This window comes from Camelina sativa, chromosome 15, assembly GCF_000633955.1.
Source record: "Camelina sativa cultivar DH55 chromosome 15, Cs, whole genome shotgun sequence".
Classification (NCBI taxonomy): domain Eukaryota; kingdom Viridiplantae; phylum Streptophyta; class Magnoliopsida; order Brassicales; family Brassicaceae; genus Camelina; species Camelina sativa.
The window spans coordinates 3,765,612-3,778,580 of NC_025699.1; the positions used below are offsets into that span (position 1 = coordinate 3,765,612).

Consider the following 12,969-nt stretch of genomic DNA (forward strand, 5'->3'; position numbering starts at 1 on the left):
TCTTAATCCTTTGAAAATTTCAACGTATATATCTATATCATGTTTCTATTTTTCACAGACCTCAATAACAATGAGATTTATATTACTAATTCTGCTACTAGTCGATGAGAATAATAACTCGACTAAATGCCATGATCAGGACAGAGTGTTCGAACATTCAGTTTTTTAATTAATTTCTAAGGCAAATAGTTTATCAACTTAACCATATATTATTATGCTTAAGCACGTAATTATATTTTGCGAATCCTTATAAAAAAATTTGTCAACGATTACGGGATTGAGAACGTGGAAGCAAAGAGCTTTCCGCAACTAATTCCACCTCTGACTATTTCTAAAAGAATTTTTTAAAAAAAAGAGTTATTACCACAAACAGGCTCATTCAATCTCCTCCCCATTCCTGTTTAGACGTGTGGAGATAATATACCTCATTCATATAGATATAGTTCATTACATCATGCTTATATAATTTTACGTTTTGGTTATATAAAAAGAAAAAAAAACATGCACAGTTGATAAACATGCTTACAGTTACAATAATAACTTTGACGCAATTTACTATTGCATCACATTCAATTTGCACTTCAACAAGAGGTATTGCACGGGTAAGGACAATCGATCAGCTTAACCTGTTTTCGGTTGAAGTACCAATCACCTACAGACTCTGCAATGGTCTGTTCCAACAACAACAAAACGAAGGAGACACGAAATCGGTCAGTTAATTTTCTAGAAGATAAGGCTCGAGAAAATAAAGCAACAGATTACGTTAGTTGTCTTTTTTTATTAATACCTTATTTTCGATTCTTGTTGAGGTTGGAGAGTGCCATGACTCTGTTATAGATGTCTGGCAATGAGAATTGCACGAATTTATGAACATCCCACCATCTTTGCTCTGATGAAATCCCCCAATAGCATCCATCAAAGAACTACGAAAACCTGCAAATCATAATAGATTTATTAAGTACAGAGCTGATAGTATTAGAAAAACATAACTTATGCTCCAAGGAAGACCAGAGATCTTAGTAAAGGCGAAAAGATTACAAAGGGACCAACAAACAGAGACTATATCTACGGATTGTAGTTTGAAACAGATGAGAATTTTGAGAAAACTGTTTTTTATAGAATCAATTTGCTCATATTGGTGCAACATCTTTATGGTTTGTTAATGAGTAGATAAATTACCATGTAAAACTTTCATCTGTGAGGCGTCACAGTTCTGGATATTGAGTTTACACATCGCCCATCTTTTATCTGGATCCGCAGAATTTGGTACTAGGACATTCTGAATCTGAATATGCATGTGCTTAGTTTTAGTACTATAGCAGAAAACATGAATTGGAGTAGAATCAAATTGACACAAATAAAAAGTGCTCATATATCCTTTGGATTGGTAACTCTAACCTGCCAAAAATCGTAGGCTGCGTTGACAAGAAATACCGGAGTTCTTATATTTTTAAGGAATTCTTGAGGAAACATACACTGGAAACCGAAATCAAGAAGTCTCAATACCAATCATAATCAGGCAAGAATGTTTTTTCAAAGGTAGAGACAAAAACCTACCTTAGATGGCTCTGTTTTGGCTACACAATTCTGATCCAAGCTCTTATCTACCCCCTGGTGGCAGCAACACAACCCAAAACCATGCAATCTTGACATTATTTATTTCAATGTATAATACAAGTTAATATTGATAGAAAGTCAATACAAACCTGCAGGGTAACAACATCATGATAGAAAGATTCCATTGTTGGGTTTCCTAAGACATCAGGCCTGAAAAAGAGGAAAGCAGATTTACTAAGACTGACAGCACTGGGCAACACAGACATAAATGTTGTGGAAAAGTAGTGACTTGTGATCAAAGGCAGTTTATATACACGTTGAGAAAGAAGCCTCCATCGGAAACACATTTAACAGATGCATCTTTTGGCAGATGATCTCGAAAGTAGTCACAATGTATAAGAGTTGCCAAGCCACCTGCAGAACATCCTGTAAGAATGGCCTGCATTTTCTCAATTGCGTAACATAAGAAGAAACATTAGTGAAATGGCAAGACAGAGGTTTAAATTCTACAAATATTTAGATTGATATATAGATGAAAATACAAGGCAGGTAATCAAAGCCTGGCTATTAATACAATGCCGTTTATAAAGATAAAGAGAACGTTACCTGTTTGGCATGTGACATGCCCATCGACAACAGTTCATCCATAATGGCCTCCCAAATGAGCTGCCCCCGGAAGAAAAGCTGCGTTTCATTCTGAGAAGAGAGAAAGAGAGAGTCAAAGAAACTTGAAAGTTTTATAGCACTCAATAGAATCTACAACCCATAATTTCCCATCCTACCAAAAGCCTTATTACCTTGAATTCAGCTTCAGGGTGTCCAGCGAAAGAAGCACCATCACAGTACCGTATATTGACTCTATTCCAGTTAAAGAAGTCTACAAACAAATATACATTTAGACTCAAAAACTACCGGTAATATACAACTAGTATACAAGAAACTAATAGAGAATTCTCTCGTACCAGGATTTTGAGATGGGTCACTGCTTAAAACGCCAAGAAAGGCCACTTCATGTTTAAAGTAGTTTGAAGAACCTAAGCTAGTCATTGCTCTAGAAGAACATGACTCAATTGTATCGCACCAGCCTCCACCCTTTTATAAAAAATATCTCACTCAGAATATATTTCTAAATTACCAAGTAAAAGAATTCAAATTCTATTAACAAGTAAGAGTAGTTACCTCTAAAAAGAGAAGCCAGCTTTTGGAGCCAGATCCTGAACCCTTATGAAAGTGGTACCCAGGTAAGCTTCCATCTAAGCAAACTGTGAATAAATATACTCCGATAGTTTTAGACTTTAAACAAAATAAAATAGAAGAATGAATCTATTGAATGATACAGTACAAGCTCCTCTGTCTTTAGCTTTACTCGACAACGTAAGTCTGACCATATTGCTACGGTCTGAAGTTGAATCGACGAAGAAAGAAAGGGAATATACGATCAAGACGAGTCGGAGTGAAGCGACAAGCCAGTTGCTTTCAGACCATAATTTGCTTCGTTGCAGAGAGCGAATCGCCATTGAAGAACAGAGACAAAGCTAAGGAAGCGATCAGTGATCAAACTATTCGTTAGAAGTTTATAACACAAAGCAGGTGACTTGCTTAGTAATTACTATCGGAGACTCGGAGTCTTCGCATGCGTCTTCAAAACGTTACAACAACTTGATGTTTTTGTTTTTATGAAAAAAAACTATAAACTGGTGGGAATTTATTTCATTGGACGATATGTTTTGACCGTTGACTTATTTTTCCACATCTATATTGGTTCCTTGATGCCATGTGAAAGACCTCAAGATCTGCTGTTCCCATTACTTTGGAATTTCTATCCACATTAAAAGAAACCTTGTACAAATAAGTTACAATCAGAATATACATATGTGACTGCCAAGTGGCAATTTGGGTAACAACAATCGATCAAATGAAGACGATGAACATTATGATATACTGCAACTTGTTTTTTTTTTTTTTTTGTAATGAAGTCTCTATGTGATCATACCAGGAAACAAAGCAATTGGCTTTCTCTGGATATCTTCAGCTTCAAGAACATGAAAACCTTTTAGGACTCAACCGCATTGAGAAGTTTGAGGAAACGACGCTCCCTGGATGAAGATGTTTCCGGAGAATCGAAAAAATAAAGGAGAGGGAGTTGGTCAATGAGGATATAAGGCAAAGTTCAGGTGAAATTCAAGTTGTAACAAGAGGGATTACACGGGTAAGGACAATCGATTAGCTTCACCGGGTTTCGGTTGAAGTACCAGTCACCTACAGATTCTGCAATTGTCTGTTCCAACAACAACAACCAAAAGAAGATGAGTCATGCATGAACCGGGGTTAACTCATTTGTAAGAACAAAAGGCTTGAGAACGCAACACGCTTAAAAATCGTTACTTTATTTTCGATTCTTGTTGAGGTTGGGGAGTGCCATGTCACTGTCATGACTGTCTGGCAATGAGCATAGCAGGAATCTATGAACATCCCACCATCTTTGTTCTGATGAAATTCCCCTATCGCATCCATCAGAGAACTGCGAAAACCTGCAAGTCAAATAGTATACATATAAATACAGCTGACCATATCAAAAACTAACTTATGCTCTGAGGATGATCTTATAATTCTTATAAATAGTCAACTTGTATCTTAATAAAGGCTAAAGATCTATAGCTACTTCACAGCTTGCTCATATCTCATAGGATACTTTAAATAATCGGATTAGAAAATCAATTTGCTCATCCTTGCTTAACATCATTAAGGAGTACATTACCTTGTAGAACTTTCATCTGTGCGGCATCACAGTCCTTAATATTGAGTCTGCACTTTGCCCAACGTTTATCTGGATCCGCAGAAATTGGTACCAAGACATTTTGAATCTGAATATGTGCTTGGTATTAGTATGACAATAAAGATGAATTGGAGTAATCAAATGGAAGCAGGCAAACAAGTGCTGATGCTTTGATTGGTAACTCTAACCTGCCACAAATCGTAGGCTGGGTTGACAAGAAATACCGGAGTTTCAATGTATTTCAGGAATTCGTGAGGAAACATACACTGCAAATCAAAATCAACAAGTCTCAATACCAATTATAATCAGGCAAAAAAAAGAAGATTATACAAGTACTAGTAGATGGAAATACGAAAGCAAAGTAAGAGACAAAACCTACCATAGATGGCTCCATTTTGGCAACACATTTCTGATCCAAGCTCTTACCTATGCCCTAGTTGATGTCAACCGCAGCAAGCCAGCACAGAACCATGCAAAAATCCATCAGATGTTCTTGTTCATTTCGATGAATAATTCAAGAAAATATATCACAAAGTATGAATTCGACTAGTGACAGAAAGTGAATATGATGGAACCTGGAGGTTAACAACATCATGATAGAAAGAACTCATTGTTGGCTTTCCAAGGACATCAGGCCTGAAATGAAGGAAAATAGCTTTACTAAGACTGAGAGACAGTGTGAGCTGGATTCACAATGACAATAACTTCCAAGCCCTGTAAAATATAGTCTGCTAAAAATCGAGAAAAAACTAACATGTGTGCTTCATAAACCTAGCTTAGACCCAAAGAACTTAACAAAAGAGCACTGCAATTCATGAGTCTGTCGAAAAGTCATGAGAAAAGGGTGTTATATGAGCAGAAACATACACGTTGAGAAAGAAGCCTGCATCAGAAACACATTTGACAGCTGCATCTTTTGGAAGATGATCTCGAAAGTAATCACAATGTATAAGAGTTGCCAAGCCACCAGCAGAACATCCTGTAAGTATTGCCTACATTTTCTCAAATTTACAAGAGAAGAACAAAAATTAATCTGTAGCAAGTTACCTAAATAGGCAAATTCGACAAATGCAGAAGAGATATATGGACGATCTTGTTAATAGAAATGAAATCTTGGAATGTAAGACACACTATCATGGTCACCAGAAGCGCATTGACATATTCATTTTTTAGAAGCTCATGGACGTTACCCGTTTTGCATCTGACATGCCCATTGACAACAGTTCATCAATAATAGCCTCCCAAATAAGCTGACCCCGGAAGAAAAGCCGTGTTTCATTCTGAGAAGAGAGAGTCGAAAGAAACATGAAAGTCTTAAACTTCAGTTGCATTCAATAGAATCTGACCCAAATTTGTCAGCCTACCAAAGCCTTATATTACCTTAAACTCAGCTTCAGGATGTCCAGCAAACGAAGCACCATCACAGTACCTTATCGCAACCTTGTTCCAGTTAAAGAATTCTGTAAAAACAACAAAAAAAAAAGACGGCCTACATCATCTACAAGTAGTCTAGAAGAAGGTCAACTATAAAAGACAACAATGGAGAATCAAGCTACTAGAGATTCCCGTACCAGGATTTTGAGATGGGTCACTACTTAAAACACCTTGAAAGGCCACTTCTTGTTCAAAGTAGTTGGAAGAACCTAATTTAGTCATTGCTCGAGCAGAACATGACGCTATAGTATTGCACCAGCCTCCACCCTTATCACAAATACATCAGAAGTTCCCAAGTAAATTCATCGACTTTAAATTGTATCAAACAAAAAATTGAATACCTCCAAATGAACAAGCCAGCTTTTGGAGCCAGATCCAGAACCCTCATGAAAATGGTACCCAGGTAAGCTTCCATCCAAACAAACTACAAAATTAAACAAATTTCAATTAAAAATCAAAACTTTCAAAACGTAAAACAACAAAAAGTTAGAAGATTAGTAACACAGTACAAGCTCTTCTCCCTTTAGCTTTACTCGACAACTTCAGTTTAACCAGATCGCTGATAGGCAGAGATCGGTCAACGGAGAGGGTGGTAGAGTCTGACGTGGGATCGAAGAAGAAAGAGAGGAAAAATACAGTTAATACAAATCCGATTGAAGCGACAAGCCAGTCGCTTTTAGCCAATTTTCTAAACCGCAGCAGAGAGCTAAACCTTGGAATCGCCATTGAAGAACAAACAACAAATCAAAAGCGAGCTATCACTATTCACTACACTGATTCAAAAATATTAATTGCATCTGTGGTTGGTTGAGACAACTCAACCGAAACGAAACGCCAAAAGCAACCTCATAACCAATAAAACCAAATTATGATAACCGAAATTACCGGTTAGAGAGTTGAACCGAACCGAAATTACCGGTTAGAGAGTTGAACCGAACCGAAATTCAATGTTTTGAAACTAGCTATTTTGCCGCCTTGCACGAAGAAAACAGTGTGTTGAGAAAACGCTTCGATGGCGTCGTCGTCATCGTCAAGGTCGCTGGTTTCTTCATATACCTTCGATGATAAAGACCTAGAAGACGCTGATCTATGGGCGGTGATTGATTCCGCCGCCGCTGCAGCTACCACCGCCGGGAAAACTCCGAAACCCTTAGCTGTTAGGTATCCAAATTACAATTCTCCTCCGACGCCTGTTTCGTATCCTTCTCCTCCTCAGTCGAAGATTCTTCAGATCCCGAATCGTGACCCTAATCTTGGTCGGCGGTTGAATGAGGAGTCTCCGCGTCCGAACAAATTGGCCAGATCTCGCGTCTTGTCGGCGGAGGTGAAGAGTGAGACTCCGATGGCTCTTGTTACGACGGCGAACCGCAATTCGACCCCGAGTATGATCAATTCGACGAGGTTTATGTCGCCGGAGAGTTACTTGTCGCCTGGGATTAGGCAGACTACGCCCTTTTCGGAGGTTTCTTCTCCGTCAGCGAGCTGCGTTAAGAACGATCCGGTTAACGAGATGCGACATAGCTTGTCTGGGAGCTTTCCTTCAGCTAATCTGTTCAAGGAGTACCAGAATACAGCCATGGCGGTATTTCGATTTGCTCTGTTTCATTAAATTTGATTAAGATTTTGTTTATTCTATGGAATTGCTATGATGATTTGGGAACCTATGGAGAAATCTGAAGCTTCTTAGAATGATGGATCGTGAAAATTTTCATAGATTTTGTTGATTTCAAGAGTAGTTACTGTGCACTGAAGGTGTTCGATGAAATGCCTAGCAGAGTTTTCTCATGATTTTATTGCGATCATGACTTGTTTATAGCTTCGTTTCTAATATTACTTAAGACTCTTGTTAGTGTGACATCAAATGCTATGATTTTGTGAAGTAACAACATGGCTTCATCAATTATTACAGATTCTAGAGAAATCTGATTACACGATGATATCAGGGAAGGCATACATCAAGAAGTCAGGTGAGAAGATTATGCTTGTTGTCTGCTTACTGTTATCTTTACATTTTGATATTGGTTTTGATGCTGCATTGTATGGTATGGAAATGTAAAGGTTGGAGGAAAATATCGTTTTACTTCAACGTGTCTTATGAGATCAGAGACAAGACTATTGAATTTGACGAAAACAGAAATGTCCAGCGTGCTGAGTTCATTGTCCGAGCCATCATGCAGTAATGTTCTTCTCTATAAACCTGAATATGATGGTGGGTTTAGCAGATAGTGTGTAGTACTTAAATGTTGTTTAACCTTTTGGTTTATGGTCTTTCAGTGGAGGGAGATTTGCTGACGGATGGGGCTCTTGTGAGCGACGTGAGAAAAAATTTCTTAAACCAAACCACGATATCCCCGGCACCGCAGAGACCAGAGCCAAAAACCGAGCTTGCCAGGTAAGATTCCTCTCAGATACTCTTGTTTACTGAATGTAGTTGTTGTGCCATTTTCTCACAGACTATGCTAGTTGTTATGTCGAGGTTTTTAGCTTTTAAGGTTCTGCATATATAATTCTCCAATTCAGCCTCTTTAAAGTTGCCAGAAATGAAGGGAATGGTTGAGACAATGCAACACACTGAGTTCTTGTACTATACTATCAAACTGAATGCCCTTTAGTGAACGTTGGGTCCTGCACAATGTTATGATTCCAATACAGAATACACTTTTTACGAATTCAAGCAATGGATTTAAGGAAAAAACACTAAGAATCAAAGCACATAGAACTTCAAAAAACTTAGAATTAGGAGTTTAACGTTCTACAAACTCTGGTATTAACTTCAATGTTCTTGTGCTATGTTCCTACTTCGTAATGCTCTAATAATATCCTTTTTGGCCTGCAGGATCTTCTAGGAATCGGTGAATATCGAGAAAGCCCAACTGGTCTTCCACGATGATCAGTCAAGAGCAAATGTGTTTCCCGACTTTGCCATCACCAAGCTAAATGTTACCAAACCCACACCAACCAAGTCAAGATCGAAAAGGTATGCATATATATATGCACCTTATTATGCTACAAGATGGCTTGATCCAACGGTTTTCATGGATCTGTGAGTCTTTGTTTCATAGGAAGAAAACAAATAGACTTGGCTGTAATGTAGGGATTATGATTTGTATCACGTATCTATCTAATATCAACATATCAAATATAACGTTCAATCTTATCATTGTTTAGCTATCTCTTATAATTACTGTCATTTAACAGGACGTCTTCTAAGAGTCGGAAGAGATAGAAGTCCTAAACTCTTGATCTAATTCCACAAGTTAGATAACAATCTGGATCAAGACATAGGAGAGTTTGTTGTGACTTGTGACCTTTGTTGAATTAATCAAAACATCTTCTGTTATAGATTAAAAAATGGAGAATACTATCGAAATCCCCCAAGTACATAGTTAACATGAAGAAAAATAAAAGGAAGCCAAAACGGGGGGAACAATATAGAGAATAGTAGGTTGAAAATACAAACACTAGACAGGACCGAGCACAGAGGAGAAGGTTATTAATCGACTTCCTCGATCTTGGGACCTGCACCTCCAGCAGCAGGAGGAACATCCTCGTCCATTCCTCCTGCAGCTGGACCACCAGCTTCACCACCTTGGTACATCTTCGCTATGATTGGGTTGCAGAGACTCTCAAGCTCTTTCATCTTGTCCTCAAATTCATCACACTCTGCTAGCTGGTTGCCTTCAAGCCATTCAATGGCTGCTTCAATAGAGTCTTCAATCTTCTTCTTGTCATCCGCTGCAAGCTTCTCGCCAATCTTCTCATCACGGATTGTGTTCCTCATATTGTATGCGTAATTCTCGAGAGCGTTCTTGGCGTCAACCTTCTTCTTGTGCTCTTCGTCCTCTGACTTGTACTTCTCAGCTTCTTGAACCATTCTCTCAATCTCATCCTTTGACAATCGTCCTTTGTCGTTGGTGATTGTGATCTTGTTCTTTTGCCCCGTTGTCTTGTCCTCAGCTGAGACGTTGAGGATACCGTTCGCATCAATGTCGAAACAGACAGTGATTTGAGGAACACCTCTTGGAGCTGGAGGGATACCGGAAAGCTCGAATTTCCCCAAAAGGTTGTTGTCTTTGGTTCTTGCTCTCTCGCCTTCATAGACTTGGATCAAGACACCGGGTTGGTTGTCTGAATAAGTTGAGAAGACTTGTTCTTTCTTTGTTGGGATGGTTGTATTTCTCTGAATCAAAACAGTCATGACTCCTCCAGCTGTTTCAAGACCAAGAGAAAGTGGTGTCACATCGAGCAAGAGGAGATCTTGAACCTTCTCGTTACCCTCACCGCTAAGAATAGCTGCTTGAACAGCTGCACCATAAGCAACAGCCTCATCGGGGTTGATGGATTTGCAAAGCTCCTTGCCATTGAAGAAATCTAGTAGCAACTGTTGGACCTTGGGGATACGTGTAGAGCCACCAACTAAGACAACATCATCAACTGAGCTCTTGTCCATCTTAGCATCACGAAGACACTTCTCAACAGGCTCCATACACTTTCTGAAAAGATCCATGTTAAGCTCCTCGAATCTAGCACGTGTGATCGGAGAGTAGAAGTCAACACCATCAAACAGAGAGTCAATTTCAATAGTAGTCTGAGCAGTAGAGGACAGAGTCCTCTTCGCTCTCTCACAAGCGGTTCTCAACCTCCTTAGAGCTCTCGGGTTCCCACTAATGTCCTTCTTGTTCTTCCTCTTAAACTCTTGCACAAAGTGGTTCACCATCCTGTTATCAAAATCCTCACCACCAAGATGAGTGTCTCCAGCAGTTGCCTTGACTTCAAAGATACCTTCCTCAATGGTCAAAAGAGAGACATCGAACGTACCACCACCAAGGTCAAAGATCAAAACGTTCTTCTCACCAACACTCGTAGCCTTCTTGTCTAAACCATAAGCAATCGCAGCAGCAGTAGGCTCGTTGATGATACGCATAACATTCAAACCAGCAATGACACCAGCATCCTTTGTAGCTTGACGCTGAGAGTCATTGAAGTAGGCAGGAACAGTTACAACAGCGTTCTTGATCGTGGTACCAAGGTAAGCTTCAGCAATCTCACGCATCTTGATGAGAATCATTGAAGAGATCTCTTCAGCTGAAAACTCCTTATCTTCTCCCTTGTAGTTCACGACAATCATTGGTTTCTCAGCAGGTCCGGAGATAATCTTGAAAGGCCATAACTGTCTGTCGCTTTGAACAGAGCTGTCATTAAATCTACGACCAATCAACCTCTTTGCATCTGTCACATAACAAAACAGAACACAGTTAAACCACAGTTAAATTACAACTATGAAACCCTAAATCATCGCTACTAATACGGATCTAGTTTGTATCTTAGTACAGAGGAAACGTACCGAAAACAGTGTTGATGGGGTTCATGGCGACCTGATTCTTGGCGGCATCACCGATCAAGCGTTCGTTGTCGGTGAAGGCGACGTAGGAAGGGGTGGTACGGTTACCTTGATCATTAGCAATGATCTCAACACGGTCGTGTTGCCAAACTCCAACACATGAGTAAGTGGTACCGAGATCGATACCAATCGCTGGACCTTCTCCTTTACCAGACATTGTTTAAACTCTTTAGACTAGAGGATGAAGAATTTGAGGTTCAAAAATAGTAATGAAACCGAATGAACAAACTTAGAAAGATTTAGAGAGAGGCAAGTGAGTTCGTGCGGCTAGGGTTTTGTTTTTTTTTCCGAAAGAAGTGGTCGAAGAAGAAATATTTATAGATTTTGTACTAATGGTTTCGAGAATCTTCGATTGGTTCGATATGTAACCACACGATCTTTTTGAGTTGGATCTGACGGTCACGGAACGTTTCTTCTTTGCACTTTTTCCTTTTTTCGACCTTTAAAAAAATAAGGTGCGTTGAAATAGGAATACTTCCAAGTTGGGGTCTGGGTGGGGTCCGTGGGGACTCGAAGAAGCCGTTTTAAAAAAGAGTTCGAGAATGTTCGACTCGGTGGCTTAGTCCTTAATCAACGTCGGTCATTGGCTCTGACGTACTTGACATTTCTTTGTGGTTTCATTGGCTTTTTTAGTCGGTCCTTTAAGTCACCGACTCACCGTCAGCGTTAGCTTTCTCTATTGTCTTTAAAAACAAATTTGAGGCCCAATGGACTTGTCCTGGATGGTAATTGACGACAAAGAAATAAATTAATGTGCTTTATAGTTGTAAAAAGCTGCATAATGCATATATTTGTGAAGAAGCCTTTAGACAAATCATAATCCACCGCAGTACGTTTAGATTGATGGACAATAAATGATAAAACAAAAAAAAAAAGTGTTGCTGATATGAGCCATAGTTCATGGATAATGCCATATGTTTAGAATCAGTTAAACTAGATAATTTGAATAGTTTAAAGAGTGAGAGTTTTGGGCTTATATAACTCTTACTCTTAATTTTGATATACTATAATATGGCCCAAAACAACACGTGAAAGAGAGGTATGCCATATGGGACGATTGTATATTGTTGTTTTTTAGTTTCCATGCAATAAACCAGGTGGCAATAACTTCAACATTCTCAAAGAATGTAGAATTTTTTTTCTTTCATAAATGCAACAATCAACCAATTTAAAAACTCAACAATAATAGGGAACTTATTTTCAGATTTTAAATTCTTTTAAAAACGATTTTTTGTGGCATAGGAAGTTGCATCCATGAATGAAAATAGAATAGGGTGTACAAGTACCAAGTATATCATAGTTGTAGGACCAAATTAATTCTTCCTTTCAAATTCCCTGGCGAAGAGGACATAATACTAACCATGAAGCGTGCAGCTTGTGATTAATGCTCTCTTCTCGCACTCGACCTGTTCTTGTTGTTGATGAGACTTATGTCTTTCATACGGCCAACTCCTTCTCCTTTGTCTTATTCCATTATTAATTGAGTTACGCTTTTGACAATATTATCTCTAAAATCAAATCTCTTTGCCCTTTTCTTCCGTCGATGAACTTTCAAATTGAGAAAATGAAAGGTCGATTACGTGGTGAACATTACATTTCCAACATCTCGAGAAACTTGGAGAAAAATATAGATTTGTCAATTTTTTGAAACCAAAACATTTTGGTTTTTTCTTTGGTATGAAACCAGCTGGTTTAACTCGTTTTCATCCTACCCCTATATGGTTCAAATCTGTCCAAAATGTATTAGAACCGAAATAAATTTGATATCAAGTTTGGTTCTTATATTTTTATAAACCGAAAA

The 12,969-nt window shown here is 38.6% G+C and overlaps 4 protein-coding genes across 4 annotated transcripts; 1 reads left to right on the forward strand and 3 right to left on the reverse strand.

Annotated features, from left to right (window-relative positions):
- Positions 413-3,271, reverse strand: LOC104745111 (pectin acetylesterase 4-like). Its single transcript, XM_010466286.1, has 12 exons — positions 2,900-3,271; positions 2,737-2,819; positions 2,520-2,649; positions 2,355-2,434; positions 2,164-2,253; positions 1,872-1,996; positions 1,707-1,767; positions 1,558-1,611; positions 1,399-1,476; positions 1,180-1,285; positions 788-933; positions 413-671 (listed from the first exon to the last, which is right to left on the reverse strand). Exons 1-12 carry the CDS (start codon positions 3,072-3,074, stop codon positions 582-584), a joined length of 1,218 nt encoding a protein of 405 aa, XP_010464588.1. The 5' UTR covers positions 3,075-3,271; the 3' UTR covers positions 413-581.
- On the reverse strand, positions 3,363-6,560 carry LOC104745112 (pectin acetylesterase 5-like). Its single transcript, XM_010466287.2, has 13 exons — positions 6,277-6,560; positions 6,109-6,191; positions 5,905-6,034; positions 5,714-5,793; positions 5,524-5,613; positions 5,201-5,325; positions 4,909-4,969; positions 4,713-4,766; positions 4,522-4,599; positions 4,316-4,421; positions 3,943-4,088; positions 3,765-3,835; positions 3,363-3,653 (listed from the first exon to the last, which is right to left on the reverse strand). Exons 1-13 carry the CDS (start codon positions 6,491-6,493, stop codon positions 3,611-3,613), a joined length of 1,284 nt encoding a protein of 427 aa, XP_010464589.1. The 5' UTR covers positions 6,494-6,560; the 3' UTR covers positions 3,363-3,610.
- LOC104745113 lies at positions 6,752-8,919 on the forward strand. Its single transcript, XM_010466288.2, has 5 exons — positions 6,752-7,349; positions 7,677-7,734; positions 7,826-7,943; positions 8,042-8,159; positions 8,604-8,919. The coding sequence occupies exons 1-5, from the start codon at positions 6,780-6,782 to the stop codon at positions 8,655-8,657; spliced, it is 918 nt and encodes a 305-aa protein (XP_010464590.1). The 5' UTR covers positions 6,752-6,779; the 3' UTR covers positions 8,658-8,919.
- Positions 9,086-11,461, reverse strand: LOC104745114 (heat shock 70 kDa protein 3). Its single transcript, XM_010466289.2, has 2 exons — positions 11,112-11,461; positions 9,086-10,996 (listed from the first exon to the last, which is right to left on the reverse strand). Exons 1-2 carry the CDS (start codon positions 11,323-11,325, stop codon positions 9,261-9,263), a joined length of 1,950 nt encoding a protein of 649 aa, XP_010464591.1. The 5' UTR covers positions 11,326-11,461; the 3' UTR covers positions 9,086-9,260.